General features: G+C 42.6%; 1 protein-coding gene across 2 annotated transcripts in view; it reads left to right on the top strand.

The window, feature by feature from the left end:
* Nucleotides 1-27,720, top strand: part of LOC128699677 (importin subunit alpha-3-like) — a 146,544-nt gene that overhangs the window by 53,051 nt on the left and 65,773 nt on the right. Inside the window, exon 3 of one of the 2 annotated variants that reach the window (XM_070099434.1) lies at nucleotides 3,480-3,658. In XM_070099434.1, coding sequence (XP_069955535.1) covers nucleotides 3,480-3,658 — 179 coding nt within the window. The remainder of the gene's footprint in view (nucleotides 1-3,479; nucleotides 3,659-27,720) is intronic. The other variant, XM_070099435.1, reaches the window with a different exon arrangement.

The following is a 27,720-nucleotide window of genomic DNA, read 5'->3' on the forward strand; positions in this document are numbered from 1 at the left end:
CCGTAAGCCATGCGTGTCGTAAGAGGCGACTAAAATGCCGGGAGCAAGGGGCTAGTAGCCCGTTCTCCTGTATATATTACTAAATTTGAAAGGAGAAACTTTCGTTTTTTCCTTTTGGGCCACCCCACCTCGGTGGGATACAGTTGGTACGTTGAAACAAAGAAAGATTTGAAAATATGTAAAAAACGTAGATCTACTTTTGGGGTACTACGCATGTGAACGTAGATCTGTTTGGACAGTTGAAGGGTTAAGCTATGTATGGATCATGCCTGTACTACACCACTCCAGATTGTTCCACTTCCTGGCAACTCTATGACTGATGAAATACTTCTGACATCCCTGTGACTCATCTGAGTCTTCAACTTCTGGTTGTGACCCCTTGTTGCTGTGCTCCATCTCTGACACAATATGTCCCTATCCACCTTGTCAATTTCTATTGGTATTTTATATGTTGTTATTATGTCCCCCATCCCTCCTGTCCTCCAGTGTCGTCAGATTGATTTCCCATAACTTTTCCTCACATGACATACCCCTTAGCTCTGGGACTAATCTTGTTGTAAACCTTTGACTTTTCTCTAATTTCTGGACATGCTTAACCAGGTCTCGGTTCCATACTGATAGTGCATACTCCATTATGGATCTGACGTACATTATGTACAGTGTCTTAAACGATTCCATACTCAGGTGTCAAAATGCTATTCTTAGGTTTGCCAGGCACCCTTATGCTGCAAACAGTTATTTGGTTGATGTGTGCCTCAGGAGATGTGCTCTGTATGATACTCACTTCAAGATCCTTTTCCTTGAGTGAGATTTGCAGCCATTGGCCCCCTAGCCTTTACTCTGTCTGCAGTCTTCTTTGACCTTCCCCAGTCTTCATGACTTTGCACTTGGTGGGGTTAAACTCCAGGAGCCAGTTGTTGGACAAAGCTTGCAGCCTGTCCAGATCTCTTTGTAGTCCAGCCTGATCCTCATCCGATTGAATTCTCTGCATTAGTTTCACATTGTCTGCAAACAGGGACACCTCTGAATCTATCCTTTCCGTCATGTCATTCACATATACTAGAAACAGCACTCATCACAGGTGCTCACTCTTGACACCTTGTCACGTGCCATCACTCGTTTCCTTCCTGTTAGGTATTCCCTGTTACATTGCAATGCCTTTCCTGTTATTCCTGCCTGCTGCTCTAGCTTTTGTACTAAGCTCTTGTGTGGAACTGTGTCAAAAGCCTTCTTACAGTCTAAGAAAATACAGTCTACCTGCCCATCTCTCTTCTGCCTTACTTCTCTTACCTTGTCGTAATACTCCAGTAGATTCATGACACAGGATTTTCCTTCCCTGAAAGTGTACTGATCATGTAGAAGCTCATTCCTTTCTAGGTGCCCCATCACTCTTCTGATAATCTTCTCCATGACTGCATACAATACATGTCAGTGACACTGGTCTGTAGTGTAATTCCTTACGTCTGTCACCTTTTTTAAAAATTGGGATTACATTTGTTGTCTTCCACACCTCAAGTAGTTGCCCTTTTTCAATAAATTTACTGAGGATTGTTGTTAGTGGCACACACAGTGGCTCTGTTCTCTCACGATCAGTGGAGACATGTTGTCCGGTACCACCGTCTTTGAGGTATCTGTTTCATACAGCAGCCTCTTCACCACCTCCTGGGTTGTGTGTAATGTCTCCACCACTTGTTAGCATACCCTTCCATCCCTGTTAGTATACCCTTCCATCCTGTTTGTGGGAGTCCTTTCTGTCTCCACTGAAAATACTTCCTTAAATTTCATGTTGAGCTCTTCACATACTTTTTTGTCGTTTCTTGTGAGGCCCCCTCCTTCCTTCCTCGGCCTGATTACCTGGTCTTTGACTGTTGACTTCCTCCTGATGTGGCTGTACAACAGCTTTGGTTCAGATTTGGCTTACAGTGCTATGTCATTCTTATGATGCATATTCATTTCTGACTCTTCGACTAATCTCCTTATTTTCCTGGGTCCTTTGTCTTCTGTACTTTTTCCATTCTCTGTTGCTCTGAGTTTTTGGCTTCTCTACACATTTGGATGCACTAAAGACTTGTTCTGGTCTTCCTATTGTTTCTGTTGCACTTGTGTATGAACTTCTCTGCCTCCCTGCATTTTGTGTGGGCATGTGTGTGTGTGTCTTTTTGTGTGTGTGTCTTTTTGTGTGTGTAGGTGCATGTTGTGTGTGTGGATGGGGGAGTATGTTTTATGTTGTGTGTGTGTGTGTGTGAGTGATCACATGATATGTCATATCACATTGTATGATGGTGGCTGGTGCAATCTTAGTAGCTGGTACAGTGCTGGTTGCTGGTACAGTGCTGGTGGCTGGTACAGTTCTGGTGGCTGGTACAGTACTGAACTAGTACAGTGCTGGTAGCTGGTACAATGCTGGTAGCTGGTACAGTACTGAACTAGTACAGTGCTGGTAGCTGGTAGAGTGCTGGTAGCTGATACAGTGCTGGTGGCTAGTACAGTGCTGGTGGCTGGTGGAGTGCTGGTGGCTGGTGGAGTGCTGGTAGCTGGTACAGTGCTGGTAGCTGGTACAGTACTGAACTAGTACAGTGCTGGTAGCTGGTACAGTGCTGGTAGCTGGTACAGTGTTGATAGCTGGTACAGTGCTGGTAGCTGGTACAGTGCAGGTAGCTGGTACAGTGCTGGTAGCTGATACAGTGCTGGTAGCTGGTACAGTGCTGGTAGCTGGTACAGTGCTGGTAGCTGGTACAGTACTGAACTAGTACAGTGCTGGTAGCTGGTACAGTGCAGGTAGCTGGTACAGTGCTGGTAGCTGGTACAGTGCTGGTAGCTGGTACAGTGCTGGCAGCTGGTACAGTGCTGGTAGCTGGTACAATGCTGGCAGCTGGTACAGTGCTGGTAGCTGGTACAGTGCTGGTAGCTGGTACAGTGCTGGTAGCTGGTACAGTACTGGCAGCTGGTACAGTACTGGTAGCTGGTACAGTACTGGCAGCTGGTACAGTACTGGCAGCTGGTACAGTACTGGCAGCTGGTACAGTACTGGTAGCTGGTACAGTACTGGTAGCTGGTACAGTACTGGCAGCTGGTACAGTACTGGCAGCTGGTACAGTACTGGTAGCTGGTACAGTGCTGGTAGCTGGTACAGTGCTGGTAGCTGGTACAGTACTGGCAGCTGGTGCAGTACTGGCACCTGGTACAGTACTGGCACCTGGTACAGTACTGGTAGCTGGTACAGTACTGGCAGCTGGTACAGTACTGGAAGCTGGTATAGTGCTGGTAGCTGGTACAGTGCTGGTAGCTGGTGCAGTACTGGCACCTGGTACAGTACTGGCACCTGGTACAGTACTGGCACCTGGTACAGTACTGGCACCTGGTACAGTACTGGTAGCTGGCCTTTATAGGAGATCTGTACAATAATAAACAATGTTTTGATATTCTTTTTTTTCTATGTCTTAGACTTTAATTGTAAAGCAAAATTATAATAGAAATAGTATTTGCTTTCCGGACAGTCCGTCGTTGCAGTTCGAGGCGGCTTGGGCCCTCACTAACATAGCATCGGGGACCTCCAGACAAACCCAAGCAGTGGTCCAAGCCGGTGCTGTACCTCTCTTTCTCAAGCTTCTGCACTCATCCAGTCAAAATGTTTGTGAACAAGCTGTCTGGGCGCTAGGTGAGTGGCTGGTGTTCTACTAGTAGTGTGTGTGTTAGGTTGTTAGTGTTAACTAATAAAACAGTGTTAACTTCACAATATCATAACAGGTTGTTTGTTAGTTAGGTTCATCTTTGTTATACAGTGGAACCTCAGTGGTCGGCTGCAAATGGCTCGGGTCATGTGCTCACAGAATGCGCACTGAACAATGAGTTGACAGTTATGGGACTTGAAATTAAGATTTTGTTCAGATTTTTAGCCACCCAGGATAACCCAAAAAAGGCAGTGCATTGTCAAGAAACTGTGTGTCTTATTTCCCTTGGCATCCTCAGTCTTGTCTCCCAGGATGCAACCCACACCAGTTGACTAACACCCAGGTACCTACTTGCTAGGCAAACAGGACAACAGGTGTAAAGAAACTCGTCCAGTGTTTCCAGCCCTGCCAGGAATCGAACCCGAACCCTCAGTATGTGAAACGAGCTTTGCCAGCCAGGCCACAGAACCCCTTACTTCTTTATCCCTTTGAGGGTCCAAGCCGTAGATCTACGCATTGTCCACAGGGTCCAAGAATTTTCCAAGAAAAAAAAATTTCTTATGAAATGGTAGAGAATCTTTTTCTGAAGGTAATAAAACAAGAAGTACAAAATTTGGTGGAAAACTGACAAAATTACACTAACGCGAATTTATGCTGTGTCGGTGATATTTACGCATTGATGATTTTGCCATCTTTGACTCCTATTTTAGGCCAATTACATTATTCCAGTCGACCAAATTCTTAGCTATTTCGTTAGTACGGTGGACCCCCGACTTATGATATTAACCCCTTCAGGGTCCAAGGCCCAAATCTGAAGTGGTGCCCCAGTGTCCAAGAATTTAAAAAAAAAAAATTTGTTACTTTTTCTTGTGAAATGGTAGAGAATCTTTTTGTGAAGGTAATAAAACAAAAAGTACGAAATTTGATGGAAAATTGACGAAATTATGCTCTCGCGAATTTTGATGTGTCAGCGATATTTACGAATCGGCGATTTTGCCGACTTTGACTCCCATTTTAGGCCAATTACATTATTCCAGTCAAACAAATTCTTAGCTATTTCACTAGTATTACTTCTATTCTATCGATTGAGCACAAGAAATCACCAAGTCAACTGTTTCAACTACAAATTAAAGTAATCAGAAATTGTTAATTTGGCCAATTTTACACAAAGTTCAAAATATTCCAATTTCAAAATAGGGTCCAGAATAAACAATGTAGGTATTCCTGGAACTAAACTAACATTTCCTCTGTTCATTAGTTACGTTTTGAGGCTTTACAAATAAATTCCATTTTGATTTTTTATTCACATAATGAATTTTTATTCACACCAAAAAATAGAAGATTTACTGTTATGCAATACTGTAATAATTGTATAAATATCATCACCATATTTGTGAATGCATATGAGACCCACCAGCTGGCGTGTATTAGACATGTGAGGTCGTTTGTTTACTCTTGAATATCGGCAAAAATTTAACATTTCTGCTAATTTGAGCTCAGTTTCAAGCCATTTCCAGTGCTAAAACCAATCAAAATCATCTTTATTTCTGTAATATGTCTTCCGTTCTATCAAATGAGACCAAGAAATCACAAATACAACTATAAAAAACATACGAAAAAACACTGCAAAGTCGCTGTTTTAATCGAAAAATCATGATTTCAGTTTTTTTCTCGTATTATACACAGTGTGCTGCAGGATCTGTTTTATGTGGTGCACACATACCACATAGATGTATTCTCTCATATCTAGGCCCAAATGTACCACTCACAGTTTATCAGAGTGAGCTGAGCTCATGACGTAGATCTACGGTTTGGACCCTGAACGTAAAGCCGTAGATCTACGGGACGGACCCTCAAAGGGTAAATTCATTCCAGAAGTCTGTTCGGGTGCCGTTACCGAACGAATTTGTTCCCATAAGGAATATTGTAAATTAGATTAGTCTATTTCAGACCCCCAAAAATACACTTAGAAAATTTCTTTATTATTTTTTTTTTATTAACACACTGGCTGATTCCCACCAAGGCAGGGTGGCCTGAAAACGAAAAACTTTCACCATCATTCACTCCATCACTGTCTTGCCAGAAGGGTGCTTTACACTACAATTTTTAAACTGCAACATTAACACCCCTCCTTCAGAGTGCAGGCACTATACTTCCCGTCTCCAGGACTCAAGTCCGGCCTGCCGGTTTCCCTGAATCTCTTCATAAATGTTACTTTGCTCACACTCCAACAGCACATCAAGTATTAAAAACCATTTGTCTCCATTCACTCCTATCAAACACGCTCATGCATGCCTGCTGGAAGTCCAAGCCCCTCACACACAAAACCTCCTTTACCCCCTCCCTCCAACCTTTCCTAGGCTGACCCCTACCCCACCTTCCTTCCATTACAGACTGATACACTCTTGAAGTCATTCTGTTTCACTCCATTCTCTCTACACGTCCGAACCACCTCAACAACCCTTCCTCAGCCCTCTGGACAACAGTTTTGGTAATCCCGCACCACCTAACTTCCAAACTACGAATTCTCTGCATTATATTCACACCACACATTGCCCTCAGACTTGACATCTCCACTGCCTCCAGCCTTCTCCTCGCTGCAACATTCATCACCCATGCTTCACACCCATATAAGAGTGTTGGTAAAACTATACTCTCATACATTTCCCTCTTTGCCTCCAAGGACAAAGTTCTTTGTCTCCACAGACTCCTAAGTGCACCGCTCACCCTTTTCCCCTCATCAATTTTATGATTCACCTCCTCTTTCATAGACCCATCCGCTGACACGTCCACTCCCAAATATCCGAATACATTCACCTCCTCCATACTCTCTCCCTCCAATCTGATTTCCAATCTTTCATCACCTAATCTTTTTGTTATCCTCATAACCTTACTCTTTCCTGTATTCACTTTTAATTTTCTTCTTTTGCATACCCTACCAAATTCATCCACCAACCTCTGCAACTTCTCTTCAGAATCTCCCAAGAGCACAGTGTCATCAGCAAAGAGCAACTATGACAACTCCTACTTTGTGTGATTCTTTATCTTTTAACTCCACTCCTCTTGCCAAGACCCTTGCATTTACTTCTCTTACAACCCCATCTATAAATATATTAAACAACCACGGTGACATCACACACCCTTGTCTAAGGCCTACTTTTACTGGGAAATAATCTCCCTCTTTCCTACATACTCTAACTTGAGCCTCACTATCCTCGTAAAAACTCTTCACTGCCAATCCCTAGGTACGTTACCCTCTTCCATACATTTATTAAATAATTGCACCGACCACTCCAAAACTATATCCCCACCTGCTTTTAACATTTCTATCTTTATCCCATCAATCCCAGCTGCCTTACCCCCTTTCATTTTACCTACTGCCTCACGAACTTCCCCCACACTCACAACTGGCTCTTCTTCACTCCCTCAAGATGTTATTCCTCCTTGCCCTATACACGAAATCACAGCTTCCCAATCTTCATCAACATTTAACAGTTCCTCAAAATATTCTCTCCATCTTCCCAATACTTCTAACTCTCCATTTAATAACTCTCCTCTCCTATTTTTAACTGACAAATCCATTTGTTCTCTAGGCTTCTTAAACTTGTTAATCTCACTCCAAAACTTTTTCTTATTTTCAACAAAATTTGCTGGTAACATCTCACCCACTCTCTCATTTTCTCTCTTTTTACATTGCTTCACCACTCTCTTAACCTCTCTGTTTTTCTCCATATGCTCTTCCCTCCTTGCATCACTTCTACTTTGTAAAAACTTCTCATATGCTAACTTTTTCTCCCTTACTACTCTCTTTACATCATTATTCCACCAATCGCTCCTCTTCCCTCCCGCACCCAAATTCCTGTAACCAGAAACTTCTGCTGAATACACTAACACTACATTTTTAAACCTACCCCATACCTCTTCGACCCCATTGCCTATGCTCTCATTAGCCCATCTATCCTCCAATAGCTGTTTATATCTTACCCTAACTGCCTCCTCTTTTAATTTATAAACCTTCACCTCTCTCTTCCCTGATGCTTCTATTCTCCTTGTATACCATCTACCTTTTACTCAGTGTAGCTACAACTAAAAGGTAACCTGATACATCTGTGGCCCTCTATAAACATGTACATCCTGAAGTCTACTCAACAGTCTTTTATCTACCAATACATAATCCAACAAACTACTGTCATTTTGCTCTACATCATATCTTGTATACTTATTTATCCTCTTTTTCTTAAAATATGTATTACCTATAACTAAACCTCTTTCTATACAAAGTTCAATCAAAGGGCTCCCATTATCATTTACACCTGGCACCCCAAACTTACCTACCACACCCTCTCTAAAAGTTTCCCCTACTTTAGCATTCAGGTCCCCTACCACAATTACTCTCTCACTTGGTTCAAAGGTTCCTATACATTCACTTAACATCTCCCAAAATCTCTCTCTCCTCTACATTCCTCTCTTCTCCAGGTGCATACACACTTATTATGACCCACTTTTCGCATCCAACCTTTACTTTAATCTACATAATCCTTGAATTTACACATTCATATTCTCTGGAACAGATTACAGCCGAGAAATGAGGCTCCACCTTATGATATTAGACGGCTTCGATAGGCCATTACTAGATGGCAGTGAATACCACAACAATGCAGGAGCAGTTATGGTCGCATCCACCTGTCACATAACGACGTGAATTTTTTTCATTCTAGATTATGGTTTTCATATCGTTTATTATGTCATATTAGATGAATTTTGATACATAAATAAGCTATAGAGTTGATATTAGCAAAATATTGAGGTATTTTGTCATGTCTACTGAGAGCTGGAATGGGGTAAATGCATTTCAGTTAATTGAACCCTTTCAGGGTTTCGGCCGTACTAGTACGGCTTACGCACCAGGGTTTTTGACGTACTAGTACGCCTAAATTCTAGCGCCCTCAGATCTAATGAGAGAAAGCTGGTAGGCCTACATATGAAAGAATGGGTCTATGTGGTAAGTGTGCAGCACACAGTGTGTAATGAGAAAAAAAAAAACTTTGACCGTGTTTTTGGATTAAAACAGCGACTTTGCACTGTATTTTCGTATGGTATTTATTGTTGTATTCTAGTTCTCCTGGTCTCATTTTATAGAATGGAAGACATATTACAGAAATTGAGATGATTTTGACTGGTTTTACAATGAAAAGTATCTTTAAATTGAGCTCAAAGTAGCAGAAATGTTCGATTTTTACCGAAGTTCAAAAGTAAACAAATCATGCTAAGCGTCCAATACACGTCAACTGGTGAGTCTAATATTCTTTCACAAGTGCGCTGATATTATTTATACCATTTCTACACCAATGCAGTAGTCTGCATAACAGTAAATCTTCTATTTTTTTGTGAGAATAAAAATTCAAAGTGGAAAGCAAAAGAATGTAAGAGGGGCCTGGGGACATGACTAATGAACAGAGGAAATGTTATTTTAGTGCCAGGAATGTCTGTCTTGTTTATTCTGGACCCTATTCGGAAATTGGCATCTTTTGAAATTTGTGTGAAATCGGCAAAATTGCTAAATTCTGACCACTGTATTGGATAGTTGAAATCGGTAAATGGGTGGTTTCTTGTACTCATTCGATAGAAAAAATGGAGTTCTAGCGAAATAGTTATGATTTTTGTCGACTAGTACATTGGAATTGGCCAAAAAAAGGGCTCAAAGTGGGCAAAATCGCCGATGCGTAAACATCGCCGAGACTGCTAACTTCGTGAGAGCATAATTCTGTAAGTTTTCCATCAAATTTCGTACTTTTGGTGTCATTATGATCGGGAAAAGATTCCCTATCTTTTCATAAGTTTTTTTTTTTTTTTTTTGTAATTTGGGCAACCCTGAGAACAAGTCTCTGAGAGGGCCTGTAGACCCTGAAAGGGTTAAATCAGGAAAATTGACTCAGCACACGAGCAAATCGGGATACGAGCAAGGTCACGGAACGGATTAAACTTGTAAGTAGAGGTTCCACTGTACTCAGATAATTATACTTACACACTGTGCTGGTGTGCAGGTACACATTAAACCTTAAACTGTCCAAACATAGATTTATGTTTTCACTGCCAGCACTCCGAATATTTAAAAAAAAAAATAGTTTTTTTTTAAATGAAAGTGGGCAATTTTCTGTGTGTAATAAGACCAAAGAAAAAAGTTGAGGACCAGTACTTATCGAGATATAAGACCACTGGATGCTCACCTGACGGCAACATCGAGTCCTTTCGCTTGCAGAAGTGTTGCCAATATAACTTTTTTTTGCATTTTTACTTTAATTTACATAACTTTTATGTTCTGATAATTACAATTTATAGTAGTTCGTGTGATTTCATAGCCACTCTTTTTTTTGACACTAATATTAGGTACTGAAATAGTACTCGGTCACAAACACACTGACAGGTGAACATTTTCACCTTCTTTGGTCATTTACTATTGTCTATAAATATTTACAAAGTATTTATAGGTCTTAGCAATGTTTTAGGCATACTGGAGTTCATATGAAACTCCTTGAAGCATGGTGTTCAGATGCGTGTCACTAAACTGTTGACAGTGCAGCAGTAGAGTGACACTTGATGAACATGCCCTGCTCCAGGGAACCCTGGCTTTATTTGTTTTCATTGTTACACACAAACATGTATATCTTTCTGTCTGTCTGTCTAGCTCTGCTTATCTGTCTTTCTATCTGCTTATGTATCTCTGTCTTTCTGTCTGCCTGTGTGTGTCTGTCTTTCTGTATGCTTGTCTCTCTGTCTCAGAGAGTGGCTCATAAACCAACCGGTATTACACATGATGCAGAGTCGTCATATCTGATTCCTGATCAAGTGAAAATGTGAATTACTTGCCAGTCATGCTTATTATGTCTTATATTTACAAGCACTGTATAGCACTTTGCCTGGAATTTTTGGGTTATCATAGGTAATTTTCACTGTATATAAGAAGTGTACTTATGTGTACCTGTGAGAGACAGATAGACAGAGACATAGACAGACAGATACATAGACTGAGATAGAAATAGACAGATACAGACAGAGACAGAGCCAAAGTCAGCCAGCTGGCTGGCCACCCAGCCAAATACGTATTACATTTTATAGAATCGTTTCTATTTACTAAGAGCATAGGTTATAGGACATTCTGCCAGGATGACACTACCAGTGGTATAAAAAATGAAAGGATGTTGCACATGGGTTATTGTCGAGGTTTTTGAAATTTCCTCGACCACTTGTGGCAACATTCATCTCAAAGCCACTAAACTCTGGGTCAACATCACTTTCCTCTTAAAAGGGGAGTGTTAATACGACATGATATCGGTGAATCCCTGGTGTTTGCCATGCTATTTGCTTTAGCTGGCACTCAGTTGAACTGATGCTCCCACAAGGTACTAAGTGGTCTCAGATTTTTTTAATACTGCGCACACTGAGTGTTAAGACTCATTCTATACTGACCAGGCATCTCATGCCAGTCCTGCCAAATTTGGAGGCAAGAAAAATAAAATGTGGATCTATATTTGGAGCGCTAGCGGTACTAATGTAGATCTACGTTTAGACAGTTAATGAGTTAAAATCGTTAAGAGTTTCTTATTAGTCTTGAAGATGCCATATTAATAATAGTGATAATAATAAGTACAGCTCTGGCACTCCGAAGGAGGGGTGTTAATGTTGCAGTCTTATAACTGTAGTGTAAGCATTCCTCTGGCAAGACAGTGATGGAGTGAATGATAATGAAAGTTTTTCTTTCTCGGGCCACCCTGCCTTGATTGGAAACTGCCAATGTGTTAATAAAAAAAAATATATATAATAATAACACAGTACAGGTCCTCCATCACAAATCCGGCATCATTGGGACCTGTAGTGTGCCAGATTACTGAGTTTGCCGGATTACAGAGTGGTTAGGTTAGAATACACTTAATAAAATTAACCAACTTGACTTACACAAAGTTCATTGAACATCAGCAAAAATCGAACATTTCCGCTACTTTGAGCTCAATTTCAAGGTACTTTTCATCATGAAAGCAATCAAAATCATGTCTATTTCTGTAATATATCTTCCATTCTATCAGATGAGTCCAAAGAAAATGAGAATACAATCATAAAAACCATACGAAAATATACTGCGAAGAGGTGGCTAATGGCTGAGAAGTGAACTCCCTTATTTATCGCCCGTCTTTTTTATTTTTGTTGTATGTTAAGAAGCATCTTTCCATCATTGCCCAAATTTCAATGAGATAGCCCAACAAACAACCGAGAAAAAAAAAAATTTACCAAAAATCGTATATGGCAAGCCCAAGCCAGGTACTGGAAATAAGTCACTTTGTCCGTCTTTTCTGGGTTATCCCAGGTTCTCTCTACATACACTGCTATGTATGATAATCTATGTAACTGTATTTGTGTATATCTGAATAAACTTATTTACTTCTAGTCTGTCAACTGAGTACAAGAAACTGCCAATTCATTTATTTCAACTACTCAATAAAGTGGTCAGAAATTGGCAATTTGGCCAATTTCACATAAATTTCGACAGATGCCAATTTCAAAATAGGGTCCAGAATAAATAATGTAGACATTCCTGGCACTAAAATAACATTTTGTTCATTAGTCACGTCTCCAGGCCCCTCTTATATTACTCTTGCTTACCATTTGGAGTTTTTATTCACAAAAAAATAGAAGATTTACTGTTATGCAGACTGCTGCATTATTGTAATAATTGTATAAATAATGTCAAGCCATTCTTGACTCCGTACTGGAATTTAGACTGGCAGGCGGACAGGTATTTGGACGGTGACATCATTTGTTTACTCTTGAGCTTCGCTAAAGAATAGAATATTTTCGCTACTGTGAGTGCAATTTCAAGATACTTTTCATCATGAAAGCAATCAAAATCATATCTATTTCTGTAATATATCTTTCATTCTATCAAATGAGACCAAAAAAAATGAGAATATAACCATAAAAACCATACAAAAATATACCGCTAAGTGGCCGCTAATGGCTGAGAAGTGAACTCCACTATTTATGGTCTGATTTCTTTCATTTTTGGTGTACTTTAAGAAGTATCTTTCCATCATACATTGCCCAAGTTTCAATAAGATAACCCAACAAACAACTGAGAAAATAATATAATAATACAGTGGACCCTCGACCAGCGATGGCATCGATTAACGATAAATCTGACTAGCGATACATTTTATCGCAAAAATTTTGCCTCGATTAGCGCTAAAAAACTCGACCAACACTATTCCTTCCGTCTGAGACGTGTCCACTTCTGGGCAGTGTTTACAAGCCAGCCAGCCACCGCGGTTGCTTCCAAGCATACAATCGGAACATTTCATATCACAGCCTTTTTAGTGATTGCACCTGCAAAATAAGTCACCATGGGCCCCAAGAAAGCTTCCAGTGCCAACCCTACAGCAAAAAGGGTGAGAATTACTATGGATATGAAGAAAGAGATCATTGCTAAGTATGAAAGTGGAGTGCATGTCTCCGAGCTGGCCAGGCTGTACACAAAACCCCAATCAACCATCGCTACTATTGTGGCCAAGAAAACGGCAATCAAGGAAGCTGAGATCGCAAGTGATAGAAGATGTTGAGAGACTGTTATTGGTATGGATAAACGAAAAACAGATAGCAGGAGATAGCATCTCTCAAGCGATCATATGTGAAAAGGCTAGGAAGTTGCATGACGATTTAATTAGAAAAATGCCAGCAACTAGTGGTGATGTGAGTGAATTTAAGGCCAGCAAAGGTTGGTTTGAGAGATTTAAGAATCGTAGTGGCATACATAGTGTGATAAGGCATGGTGAGGCTGCCAGTTTGGACCAAAAAGCAGCTGAAAAATATGTGCAGGAATTCAAGGAGTACATAGACAGTGAAGGACTGAAACCTGAACAAGTGTTTAATGGTGACACTGACAATGTTGTGAAACACGTTAGGAATGTCATAAAGGAATGGGAGGTACAGGCCTCTATGGGCAGATATGTTGTGCGACAGAGGTCCAGTGACTCTCAAGCTGGTCCTAGTGGCATTAAAAGAAGGGAAGTAACCCCGAAAAAGGACTTGCCACCTCAAGTCCTAATGGAAGGGGATTCCCCTTCTAAACACTAAGACCATCAACACACTCCCCTCTTCCCATCCCATCAATCATCACCAGATCTTCAATAAAGGTAAGTGTCATGTAACTGTGCATGTCTTCTTCAGTTTGTGTGTATTAAAATTAATATTTCATGTGTTAAAATTTTTTTTTTCAATACTTTTGGGTGTCTTGCACGGATTAATTTGATTTCCATTATGGGGAAAATTAACTTGACTAACGATTATTTTGACTAACGATGAGCTCTCAGGAACGGATTAATAGCATTAGTCGAGGGTCCACTGTAATATCTTTATTTACTACACGTACATGTACACGGTATACAGGCCTAGCTGACATCAGTGATATACTACTATATAGAAAGCTGCTTGTTTTTATTTTTTTTTATTATCACACCGGCCGATTCCCACCAAGGCAGGGTGGCCCGAAAAAGAAAAACTTTCACCATCATTCACTCCATCACTGTCTTGCCAGAAGGGTGCTTTACACTACAGTTTTTAAACTGCAACATTAACACCCCTCCTTCAGAGTGCAGGCACTGTACTTCCCATCACCAGGACTCAAGTCCGGCCTGCCGGTTTCCCTGAATCCCTTCATAAATGTTACTTTGCTCACACTCCAACAGCACGTCAAGTATTAAAAACCATTTGTCTCCATTCACTCCTATCAAACACGCTCACGCATGCCTGCTGGAAGTCCAAGCCCCTCGCACACAAAACCTCCTTTACCCCCTCCCTCCAACCCTTCCTAGGCCGACCCCTACCCCGCCTTCCTTCCACTACAGACTGATACACTCTTGAAGTCATTCTGTTTCGCTCCATTCTCTCTACATGTCCGAACCACCTCAACAACCCTTCCTCAGCCCTCTGGACAACAGTTTTGGTAATCCCGCACCTCCTCCTAACTTCCAAACTACGAATTCTCTGCATTATATTCACACCACACATTGCCCTCAGACATGACATCTCCACTGCCTCCAGCCTTCTCCTCGCTGCAACATTCATCACCCACGCTTCACACCCATATAAGAGCGTTGGTAAAACTATACTCTCATACATTCCCCTCTTTGCCTCCAAGGACAAAGTTCTTTGTCTCCACAGACTCCTAAGTGCACCACTCACTCTTTTTCCCTCATCAATTATGCAGGGTATTTCAAGAAAATTAGGTCAGTGTCCCAGGATAACACCCACACCAGTCGGCCAACACCCAGGTACCCATTTACTGATGGGTAAACATAGACAACAGGTGTAAAGAAACATGCCTAATGTTTCTACCCTGGCTGGGAATCGAATATTTACCAAAAATTATATATGGGTAACCCAAGCCAGGTACTAGAAATAAGCCATGTTGGCTTTTTTGGGTTATCCTAGGTTCTCTACACATATGCTGCTATGTGTGATAATCTATATAGAGAAAATAACTTTTTTGTTTCAGGTTTATGGTGCAGTACGAGTGTATATCACATTTAGCCCTGTGCTATACTTTATTTTCTCTAATATAAGCCCCCAAGACAGATAGGAGAATGGTATTTGTATACCATATCCTCATCATACCTCCGTCGAACTGCTCACTGTTATGCCAAATGTTATTTATTCTGGAGTATTAACACGTTTTATGTTATTTATATTGTTTATTTTGTCATATTAGATAAATTGTGATAGACAAATAAGCTGTAGTGTTGATATTAATAAAGCATATTCTCCTGCATCACGAGACTGAGCTCATGACAACCGACAGTGGCTTCAAAGCCACCCTATCTTTAATGGATAATGTACTGTGTTGGTGCTTTACATAATGAGAAGCATTTCTTTTATTCATTTGAACCATGGCTAGGGCTATAAGTAAGCAGGTTATAACAATAAATGCAGAAAAAGAAATTGGAATGACCTACGCAGCGAGTAGCACCACCAAACAGTACCAGCAGGTTGGTGTGGCGACCCTGGAAATTTGAAATTATGCTAGCCAAAATTAGTGCCGAATAACTGAAGGAACCGAATAACTGATTGCCGGATTTGTGATGGCGGACCTGTAATAATCTCTCTGAGGCACATTAAATGTCGTATATTACATTATTATAAACATTTTCATTAATCCAATTATGACATTTTTTCAAAATTATATAATAAACACATTAAGTAACATATAAACACAATAAATACACCCAGAGTAGAATAAATTAACATTATTATGAGATGTTTTTCCAGTCTTGTCAGAGTGTTGGAAAGAATAACGTTTTCTCTAGTTCAACACGAAATAAAATGTGTACACAATAGTATTACTGGGGGTAACTGTAGAAAATTACTCCTTTTGTATGCCTTCACTCAGAGTGTTATTCCTTCTAAAAATGGTGTATTACATGAGAATGGGAGTGTTGCTCTTTATTCTACTTTACCAATGTGAAGACAACTTGTTCACAATGTAAGGTGCTTGTGTTATGGTATAAGATTTACAGACATGGGAATGAACATGTATCAACCAATACTAGTTGCATTCGTCTTTTTGCATACTCTGCGGCTCTATCCTCTCTCATTTACTAATTCTCTTTCTCTTTTATTCATTTTTATATCATTTACTCACCTCTCACCCTACATTAAGACTAAAAATATTTTAAGGTAAGTAATGAGTGTGCTGTATATGCATTTTATCGCTCTAGGGCATTCTAAATGTCATAGTATATTACGTGTGGGTGGGTTGGCCAGGTGCGCTACCATACCTGCCACACCTGACTTCTTACAATAAATACACTCACCTCTCACCCTACATTAAGGCTACAAATATTTTGAAGTAAGTAATGACTGTACTGTGTGTGTATTTTACTTTTTATTGTTTTTTAATGGCTAGTTCTACTATTTACTTAATGTATGTTAGTGTAAACTTGTTATCTTGAATTTATAAGTGGAAAAAATGGCGTTCTGCTTTCTGGCTGTAGCCTGGAACCTAATCTGCCCTATAAGTGGGGCCCTGCTGTACAGCTAAAATTTACATCTTCAAGTAGCTCACTAATGCAAGGGTCTGGCATGAGTGATGTGTCATCACTGATTGTCTATCCAAAATCTGTTGGGACTAATGGTTGGTCCATGTTCACCACTGTTGAGCATGAGTATGTCATGTATAGTGATCTTCACAAGTGACCTCACAATGAAGAGCTTATGCAAGGTAGACTTTGCAGGTTTGATACACTAACTTTGGTCATCATTTAACACAAGTGTATCAAATGTCTTGCATTGAGCTTGGTTGTTGAACCTTCACCAGGTAGTCCTCACCAAGCTTATAGAAATTGACCAAAGTTGTGTAGATACTTTTCTGGTTGTGCCTTGAGCAATGATGCTTTGGTGACTGTCTTATTGGTTGCATCCAATCCTGTGAGAAAATAGCAAGCAAGAAGGACGCCTGTGGTAGGATGAATCTTTTCTACAAGATTGGTATGATATCTGATGCCAACTTTCTCATCCATAGTTCAGCCTGTCCATTTTCTTGAAGAAACATATAGATATGAATATCACAAAAAATCTATGTAATTTGAAAGCACAATAACATACTGTAACCCTTGTTTAATGGTGTAGAGAACATGAGGAATAACATGTAAGTCAGCCTCCTCAACAGGTATTTCAAGAATATCCTTGATGCGAAGCTTCTGTCTTGTAATACTATCACTGGAGTAGATCCACTTTCAAGCAACAAGCCACCAAGGACAGTTTACCATTGTTGATTAGTTGATACCTTAAGGCACACACTCAGGGCAACTTGAATTAAACTTTTGTTGGAAACTGAGGACCAAAATCTTGCCGTCTGCACAGAAAGCTTCCTAGTGGTAGCAGTGGAAGCCAGCAGTAGTGATTCCACAGATGACCTTTCTCTCTCAGCATTTTTGATTGACAATAGAAGGTAGCTGTCAAAAACATAGTTAACATGACTGAATTTGTAGGCATTCGGATTACAGTAGGGCCCCGCTTTATGGCGTTTCGCCTTACGGCATTCCACTAATATGGCAATTTCAAATTATGACCAAAACTTTTTATATGGCGAGCGGTCTTTCAAATACAGCACGCACCACCGGGTTTGTTTACATTCTCCGTGAGCATATCTCTATTTTGTAATAATCACTCTTGGGCACATTAAATGTCTTATTTAACGTCAATATGGACACTTTCATTAATGCACCTATGATATGTATTTTCTTCAGAATTATATAAGAAGCACATTACATAGCATACAAACATGCTGTTTATATGCTGTGGAGGTTGCCAGGCAGTGGGAAAACATTACGTAACACTAATAATAAACACTCTTGGGCACATTAAATATCTTATTTTATGTTAATATAGACATTTTCAATAATCCATCTATGATATTTTCTTCAAAGTTATATAAGAAACATGTTACATAGCATATAAATGTCCTATGTAGGTATGTAGCCCAGGCGGACTACATACCTACATTGTTATATAACTAAAACCATACGCATCTGGCTGGTTTGTTTACAAAGCTAGCTTTTACACACACACACACACACACACACACACACACACACACACACACACACACACACACACACACACACACACACACACACACACACACACACACACACACACACACACACACACACACACACACACACACACACACACACACACACACACACACACACACACACACACACATACAGACGATGAGCACACTAAGATCAAACGACAGGTCCGAAGACAATGAAGGTATGCTATATGCAGAGATTCTAACAGCCAACTGCAGTAGCAAGGGACAGCTGGTCAGGAAAGACAGTTCACTGAGAATAGAAGTTTCAGATATGACAGGGACTGAAGGCAAGAACATGTCAATGGAAAGTAATAAAATGCCTCAGAGGAAGCAGATGGAGACTCAGTGGGAGGAGGAAAGGGCGAGGTCAGTTTTTGTGTACGGGCTCCAAGAAGCCAAGGGGGCCAACTTTGAAGAAATAAAACAGGAGGAGAAAAAAATGATTGAAGGCATCATGAAAACAATAGGGGAGGGCAATATGACCCAGGTGACAAATTTTCAGAGAATTGGGTGGTTTGCGAGTGGAAGGATAAGGCCTGTCAGAGTAACTTTCAAGGAAGAATCAGTTCGAACCAGGATTCTGCAAGAGAAAGCAAGACTGAGGGACAAAGAGGGGTACCAGAGAGTATACCTCGACCGCGACAGAACACAAGAAGAAAGGACTACACTGAAAGAGAGGGTACAGAGACGCAAAGAGGAACGAGAAGCAATGAAAATGAGCAGGACCCAGACACAGGAGGAAGGGCAAACACACCCCACAGAATCTCCCACCAAAAGACTCCACCCGCGACATTCCCAACGCAACTGAGCAACCTATACTACAACCCACTCACTGTTCCCTCTGCCACCAACCCCCATATCACAAACCTCACCCCAACAGCTGTCCCTTATGGGCATTCTGACCCCACCCCCATCAACACAAACCCCACCTACACCACAGCCCCATATAGGCCCCCACCAAGGCTCTCGCTCCCCCAACCCCAATATACTTGCATGACCACAATGATAGAAAAGAAACTAAAGGTTTGGTACACAAACGCGGATGGAATAACGAATAAACATGAGGAGTGGAATGAAAGAATCAGTGAAAAATCCCCAGACATCATAGCAGTCACAGAAACAAAACTCGCTGAGACAATAACAGATACAATCTTCCCAACAGGATATCAGATCCTGAGGAAAGATAGAAGGAGTAGAGGGGGAGGAGGGGTTGCACTGCTCATAAAACACCGATGGGGATTTGAGGAAATGGAAGGCATGGACATGATTGGAGAAAGAGACTACATTGTAGGTACAATTCAGTCCGAACATAAAGTAGTCATTGGAGTGATGTATAACCCACCACAGAACTGCAGGAGGCCAAGAGAGGAGTACGAAGAAAACAACAGGGTGATGGTGGACACACTGGCTGAGGTGGCAAGAAGAGCTCACTCGAGCAGAGCAAAGTTACTGGTAATGGGCGATTTCAACCACAGGGAGATCGACTGGGAAAACCTGGAGCCACATGGGGGTCCCGAAACATGGAGAGCCAAGATGATGGATGTGGTACTTGAAAACCTCATGCATCAACATGTCAGGGACACAACCAGAGAGAGAGGGGAGGATGAGCCAGCAAGACTGGATCTTGTGTTCACCCTGAGCAGTTCAGACATTGAGGACATCACTTACGAGAGGCCCCTTGGAGCTAGCGATCATGTGGTTCTGAGTTTTGACTATATAGTAGAGTTACAAGTGGAGAAGGTAACAGGAACTGAAGGGGACAGGCCAAACTATAAAAGGGGGGACTACACAGGTATGAGAAACTTCCTGCAGGAGGTTCAGTGGGACAGAGAAATGGTAGGAAAATCGGTAAACGAGATGATGGAATATGTGGCAACAAAGTGCAAGGAGGCAGAGGAAAGTTTTGTTCCCAAGGGAAACAGAAATAATAGGAAGACCAAAACGAGTCCTTGGTTTACCCGAAGGTGTAGGGAGGCAAAAACTAAGTGCAACAGAGAATGGAAAAGGTACAGGAGGCATAGGACCCAGGAAAACAAGGAGATTAGTAGAAGAGCCAGAAACGAGTATGCACAGATAAGGAGGGAGGCCCAGCGACAGTATGAAAACGACATAGCATCGAAAGTCAAATCTGACCCGAAACTGCTGTATAGCCACATTAGGAGGAAGACAACAGTCAAGGACCAGGTGATAAGGCTGAGGAAAGAAGGTGGAGAACTCACAAGAAACGATCAAGAGGTATGTGAGGAGCTCAACACTAGATTTAAGGAAGTATTTACAGTAGAGACAGGAAGGACTCTGGGGGGACAGACCAGATGGGGACACCAGCAAGGAATACACCAACAAGTGTTGGACGACATACATGCAGATGAGGAGGAGGTGAAGAAACTGCTAAGGGACATCGATACCTCAAAGGCAATGGGACCGGACAACATCTCCCCGTGGGTCCTTAGAGAGGGAGCAGATATGTTGTGCGTGCCACTTACCACAATCTTCAACACATCCCTGGAAACTGGGCAACTACCTGAGGTATGGAAGACGGCAAATGTAGTTCCCATTTTTAAAAAAGGAGACAGAAAAGAGGCACTAAACTATAGACCTGTGTCATTGACGTGTATAGTATGCAAAATTATGGAGAAGATTATCAGGAGGAGAGTGGTGGAGCACCTGGAACGGAACAGGAGTATAAATGCCAACCAGCACGGATTCACGGAAGGCAAACCCTGTGTCACAAACCTTCTGGAGTTTTATGATAAAATAACAGAAGTAAGACAAGAGAGAGAGGGGTGGGTTGATTGCATCTTCTTGGACTGCAAGAAGGCCTTTGACACAGTTCCTCACAAGAGATTAGTGCAGAAGCTAGAGCATCAGGCGCATATAACAGGAAGGGCACTGCAATGGATCAGAGAATACCTGACAGGGAGGCAACAACGAGTCATGGTACGTAATGATGTATCACAGTGGGCACCTGTGACGAGCGGGGTCCCACAGGGGTCGGTCCTAGGACCAGTGCTATTTTTGGTATATGTGAACGACATGACGGAAGGGTTAGACTCAGAAGTGTCCCTGTTTGCAGATGATGTGAAGTTAATGAGGAGAATTAAATCTGATGAGGACCAGGCAGGACTTCAAAGAGACCTGGACAGACTGGACACCTGGTCCAGCAAATGGTTTCTCGAATTTAATCCTGCCAAATGCAAAGTCATGAAGATAGGGGAAGGGCACAGAAGACCACAGACAGAGTATAGGCTAGGTGGCCAAAGACTGCAAACCTCACTCAAGGAGAAAGATCTTGGGGTGAGTATAACACCGAGCATGTCTCCGGAAGCACATATCAATCAGATAACTGCTGCAGCATATGGGCGCCTGGCAAACCTGAGAACAGCATTCCGATACCTTAGTAAGGAATCATTCAAGACACTGTACACTGTGTATGTCAGGCCCATACTGGAGTGTGCAGCACCTGTTTGGAACCCGCACTTGATAAAGCACGTCAAGAAACTAGAGAAAGTACAAAGGTTTGCGACGAGGTTAGTTCCAGAGCTAAGGGGAATGTCCTATGAAGAAAGATTAAGGGAAATCGGCCTGACGACACTGGAGGACAGGAGGGTCAGGGGAGACATGATAACGACATATAATATACTGCGTGGAATAGACAAGGTGGACAAAGACAGGATGTTCCAGGGAGGGGACACAGAAACAAGAGGCCACAATTGGAAGTTGAAGACACAAATGAGTCAGAGAGATAGTAGGAAGTATTTCTTCAGTCATAGAGTTGTAAGGCCGTGGAATAGCCTAGAAAATGACGTAGTGGAGGCAGGAACCATACACAGTTTTAAGACGAGGTTTGATAAAGCTCATGGAGCGGGGGGAGAGAGGGCCTAGTAGCAACCGGTGAAGAGGCGGGGCCAGGAGCTAGGACTCGACCCCTGAAACCACAAATAGGTGAGTACAAATAGGTGAGTACACACACACACACATACACACACACACACACACACACACACACACACACACACACACACACACACACACACACACATACAGACCAGTGTCACTGACATGTATAGTATGCAAAATCATGGAGAAGATTATCAGGAGAAGAGTGGTGGAACACCTAGAAAGGAACGATCTCATCAACAGCAGCCAACATGGCTTCAGGGACGGGAAATCCTGTGTCACAAACCTACTGGAGTTCTATGACATGGTGACAGCAGTAAGACAAGAGAGAGAGGGGTGGGTGGATTGCATTTTCTTGGACTGCAAGAAGGCGTTTGACACAGTTCCACACAAGAGATTGGTGCAAAAACTGGAGGACCAAGCAGGGATAACAGGGAAGGCACTACAATGGATCAGGGAATACTTGTCAGGAAGACAGCAGCGAGTCATGGTACGTGGCGAGGTGTCAGAGTGGGCACCTGTGACCAGCGGGGTCCCGCAGGGGTCAGTCCTAGGACCAGTGCTGTTTCTGGTATTTGTGAACGACATGACGGAAGGAATAGACTCTGAGGTGTCCCTGTTTGCAGATGACGTGAAGTTGATGAGAAGAATTCACTCGATCGAAGACCAGGCAGAACTACAAAGGGATCTGGACAGGCTGCAGACCTGGTCCAGCAATTGGCTCCTGGAGTTCAATCCCACCAAGTGCAAAGTCATGAAGATTGGGGAAGGGCAAAGAAGGCCGCAGACGGAGTACAGTCTAGGGGGTCAGAGACTACAAACCTCACTCAAGGAAAAAGATCTTGGGGTGAGTATAACACCAGGCACATCTCCTGAAGCGCACATCAACCAAATAACTGCTGCAGCATATGGGCGCCTAGCAAACCTCAGAACAGCATTCCGACATCTTAATAAGGAATCATTCAGGACCCTGTACACCATGTACGTTAGGCCCATATTGGAGTATGCGGCACCAGTTTGGAACCCACACCTAGCCAAGCACGTGAAGAAACTAGAGAAAGTGCAAAGGTTTGCAACAAGACTAGTCCCAGAGCTAAGAGGTATGTCCTACGAGGAGAGGTTAAGGGAAATCAACCTGATGACACTGGAGGACAGGAGAGATAGGGGGGACATGATAACGACATACAAAATACTGAGAGGAATTGACAAGGTGGACAAAGACAGGATGTTCCAGAGATTGGACACAGTAACAAGGGGACACAGTTGGAAGCTGAAGACACAGATGAATCACAGGGATGTTAGGAAGTATTTCTTCAGCCACAGAGTAGTCAGTAAGTGGAATAGTTTGGGAAGTGATGTAGTGGAGGCAGGATCCATACATAGCTTTAAGCAGAGGTATGATAAAGCTCACGGCTCAGGGAGAGTGACCTAGTAGCGATCAGTGAAGAGGCGGGGCCAGGAGCTCGGACTCGACCCCCGCAACCTCAACTAGGTGAGTACAACTAGATGAGTACACACACACATACACACATACACACACACATACACACACACACACACACACACACACGTACAAACACACACACACACACACGTACAAACACGCACACACACATACACACACATACACATACAGATACACATACACACACACACACACACACACACACACACACACACACACACACACACACACACACACACACACACACCAGAATAATAACAGATTCAATCTTTCCACCCGGATATCAAATCCTCAGGAAAGACAGAGAGAGGAGAGGGGGAGGAGGAGTTGCACTGCTCATTAAAAGCCAGTGGGGTTTTGAGAAAATGGAAGGAATGGATGGCATGGGTGAAAGGGACTACTTAGTAGGAGCAATCCAGTCTGAAGGACATAAGGTGATAATTGCAGTAATGTACAACCCACCACAGAACTGCAGGAGACCAAGAGAAGAATACGATGAGAGCAACAGAGCCATGGTCGACACACTAGCCGAGGTGGCCAGGAGAGCACACATGGGGGGAGCAAAGTTACTAGTTATGGGTGATTTCAATCACAAGGAGATTGACTGGGAAAACCTGGAGCCCCATGGGGGTTCCGAAACATGGAGAGCCAAGATGATGGATGTAGTACTGGAAAACCTCATGCATCAACATGTTAGAGACACTACCAGAGAGAGAGGAGAAGATGAACCAGCAAGACTGGACCTTGTATTCACCTTGAGTAGTTCAGACATCGAGGATATCTTGTATGAAAGGCCCCTGGGAGCTAGTGATCATGTTGTTCTGTGCTTCGACTACATAGTTGAGCTCCAAGTGGAGAGAGTAGCAGGAATAGGGTGGGAAAAACCAAACTACAAAAGGGGGAACTACTCAGGCATGAGGAACTTCCTTCAAAACATTCAGTGGGAGAGGGAACTGACAGGAAAACCAGTACAAGAAATGATGGACTATGTGGCAACAAAATGCAAGGGGGCAGAGGAGAGGCTTGTTCCCAAGGGAAACAGAAATAATGGGAAGATCAGAACCAGTCCTTGGTTCACCCAAAGGTGTAGGGAGGCAAAGAAAAACTAGGTGTACTAGAGAATGGAAAAGGTACAGAAGACAGAGAACTCAGGAAAATAAAGAGATTAGCCGAAGAGCCAGAAATGAATATGCACAGATAAGAAGGGAGGCTCAGCGACAATATGAAAATGACATAGCATCGAAAGTCAAGACTGACCCGAAGCTGTTGTACAGACACATCAGGAGGAAAACAACAGTCAGGACCAGGTAATCAGACTGAGGAAGGGTGATGGGAATTCACAAGCAACGACGAGAGGTATGTCAGGAGCTCAACCACGAGATTTAAAGAAGTATTTACAGTGGAAACCAGTAGGACTCAGGAAATCAGAACAGGGAGGGGGGGGGTACACCAGCAAGTGCTGGATGAGGTACATATAACCAAGGAGGAAGTGAAGAAGCTGCTATGCAGAACTTGACACCTCAAAGGCGGTGGGACCAGACAACATCTCTCCATGGGTCCTTAAAGAGGGAGCAGAGATATTGTGTGTGCCATTAACAAAGATCTTCAACACATCATTTTGAAACCTGGGCAACTCCTAGAGGTATGGATGATGGCAAATGTAGTCCCAATTTTTAAAAGGGAGACAGACATGAGGCACTAAACTACAGACCTGTATCACTAACGATGTATAGTATGCAAGGTCATGGAGAAGATCATCAGGAGGAGTGGTGGAGCACCTGGAAAGAAACAAGTGTATAATTGACAACCAGCATGGTTTAGGGAAGGAAAATCCTGTGTCACAAACCTACTAGAGTTTTATGAGAAGATGACAGAAGTAAGACAAGAGAGAGAGGGGTGGATCGACTGCATTTTTTGGACTGCAAAAGGCCTTCGACACAGTTCCTCACAAGAGGTTACTGCAAAAGCTAGAAGATCAGGCACACATAACAGGAAAGGCACTGCAATGGATCAGAGAATACCCTGACAGGGAGGCAACACGTCATGGATACGTGACGAGGTGTCAGTGGGCGCTTGTGACAAGCGGGGTTCCACAGGGCTCAGTCCTAGGACCTGTGCTGTTCTTGGTATATGTGAGCGACATAACGGAAGGGATAGACTCAGAAGTGTCCTTGTTTGCAGATGATGTGAAGTTAATGAGAAGAATCAAATCGGATGAGGATCAGGCAGGACTACAAAGAGACCTGGACAGGCTACAAGCCTGGTCCAGAAACTGGCTCCTTTGAGTTTAACCCTGCCAAATGCAAAGTCATGAAGATTGAGGGGAAGGGCAAAGAACCAGCCCAGACACAATATAGTTTAGATGGCCAAAGACTGCAAACCTCACTCAAGGAAAAAGATCTGGGGGTGAGTATAACACCGAGCATATGTCCTGGACGCACATAAATCAGATAACTGCTGCAGCATACGGGCGCCTGGCAAACCTATGGATAGCGTTCCGATACCTCAGTAAGAGTCGTTCAAGACACTGTATACCATTTACGTCAGGCCCATACTGGAGTATGCAGCACCAGTTTGGAATCCACACCTAGTCAAGCACGTCAAGAAATTAGAGAAAGTGCAAAGGTTTGCAACAAGACTAGTCCCAGAGCTACGGGGATTGTCCTACGAAGAAAGGTTGAGGGAAATCGGCCTGACGACACTGGAGGCCAGGAGGGTCAGGGGAGACATGATAACGACATAAAATACTGCGCGGAATGGACAAGGTGGACAAAGACAGGATGTTCCAGAGATGGGACACAGACACAAGAGGTCACAATTGGAAGTTGAAGACTCAGATGAATCGAAGGGATGTTAGGAAGTATTTCTTCAGTCATAGAGTAGTCAAGTCGTGGAATAGTCTAGAAAGTGAAGTAGTGGAGGCGGGAACCATACATAGTTTTAAGCGTGAGTATGAAATATGGAGCAGGAGAGAGAGGACCTAGTAGCAATCAGTGAAGAGCGCAGGGATAGACCCCTGCAAGACAAATCGACCCCTGCAACCACAAACAGGTGAGCACACACACACACACACATACACGCACACACACACACACACACACACGCACACACACACACACACACACACACACACACACACACACACACACACACACACACACACACACACACACACACACACACACACACACACACACATCACCTCACTCCTCACTCACTCTCTCATCTCTCTCTCTACTCTCTCTCTCTCTCTCTCTCTCTCTCTCTCTCTCTCTCTCTCTCTCTCTCTCTCTCTCTCTCTCTCTCTCTCTCTCTCTCTCTCTCTCTCTCTCTCTCTCTCTCTCTCTCTCTCTCTCTCTCTCTCTCTCTCTCTCTCTCTCTCTAAGATAAGATAAGATTTGTCGGATTTTTAACCCCGGAGGATTAGCCACCCAGGATAACCCAAGAAAGTCAGTGCGTCATCGAGGACTGTCTAACTTATTTCCATTGGGGTCCTTAATCTTGTCCCCCAGGATGCGACCCACACCAGTCGACTAACACCCAGGTACCTATTTGCTGCTAGCTGAACAGGACAACAGGTGTAAGGAAACGTGTCGAAATGTTTCCACCCGCCGGGAATCGAACCCGGGCCCTCCGTGTGTGAAGCGGGAGCTTTAGCCACCAGGCCACCGGGCCACTCTCATTCATTCATTCAATCTCGTTTACTCACCTCACACCCTACATTAAGACTACAAATATTTTAAGATAAGTAATGAATGTACTGTATATGCATTTTATTGCTCTAGGGTACTTTAACCCTTTCAGGGTCAAGAGGCCCTCTCCTAAACTTGTTTTCAAGGTCGAAAATTTTTTGGAAAAGTCTCGCCGATATTTACGCATCGGCGATTCCCTCCACTTTGAGCCCTATTTTCGGCCAATTCCTGTGTACTAGTCGACAAAAATCATATTTATTTCGCCAGAACTCCATTTTTTTCTATCGAATGAGTACAAGAAACCACCCATTTACCAATTTCAACTATCCAATAAAATGGTTAGAAATTGGC

This window comes from Cherax quadricarinatus, chromosome 67 (assembly GCF_038502225.1).
Source record: "Cherax quadricarinatus isolate ZL_2023a chromosome 67, ASM3850222v1, whole genome shotgun sequence".
Classification (NCBI taxonomy): Eukaryota; Metazoa; Arthropoda; class Malacostraca; order Decapoda; family Parastacidae; genus Cherax; species Cherax quadricarinatus.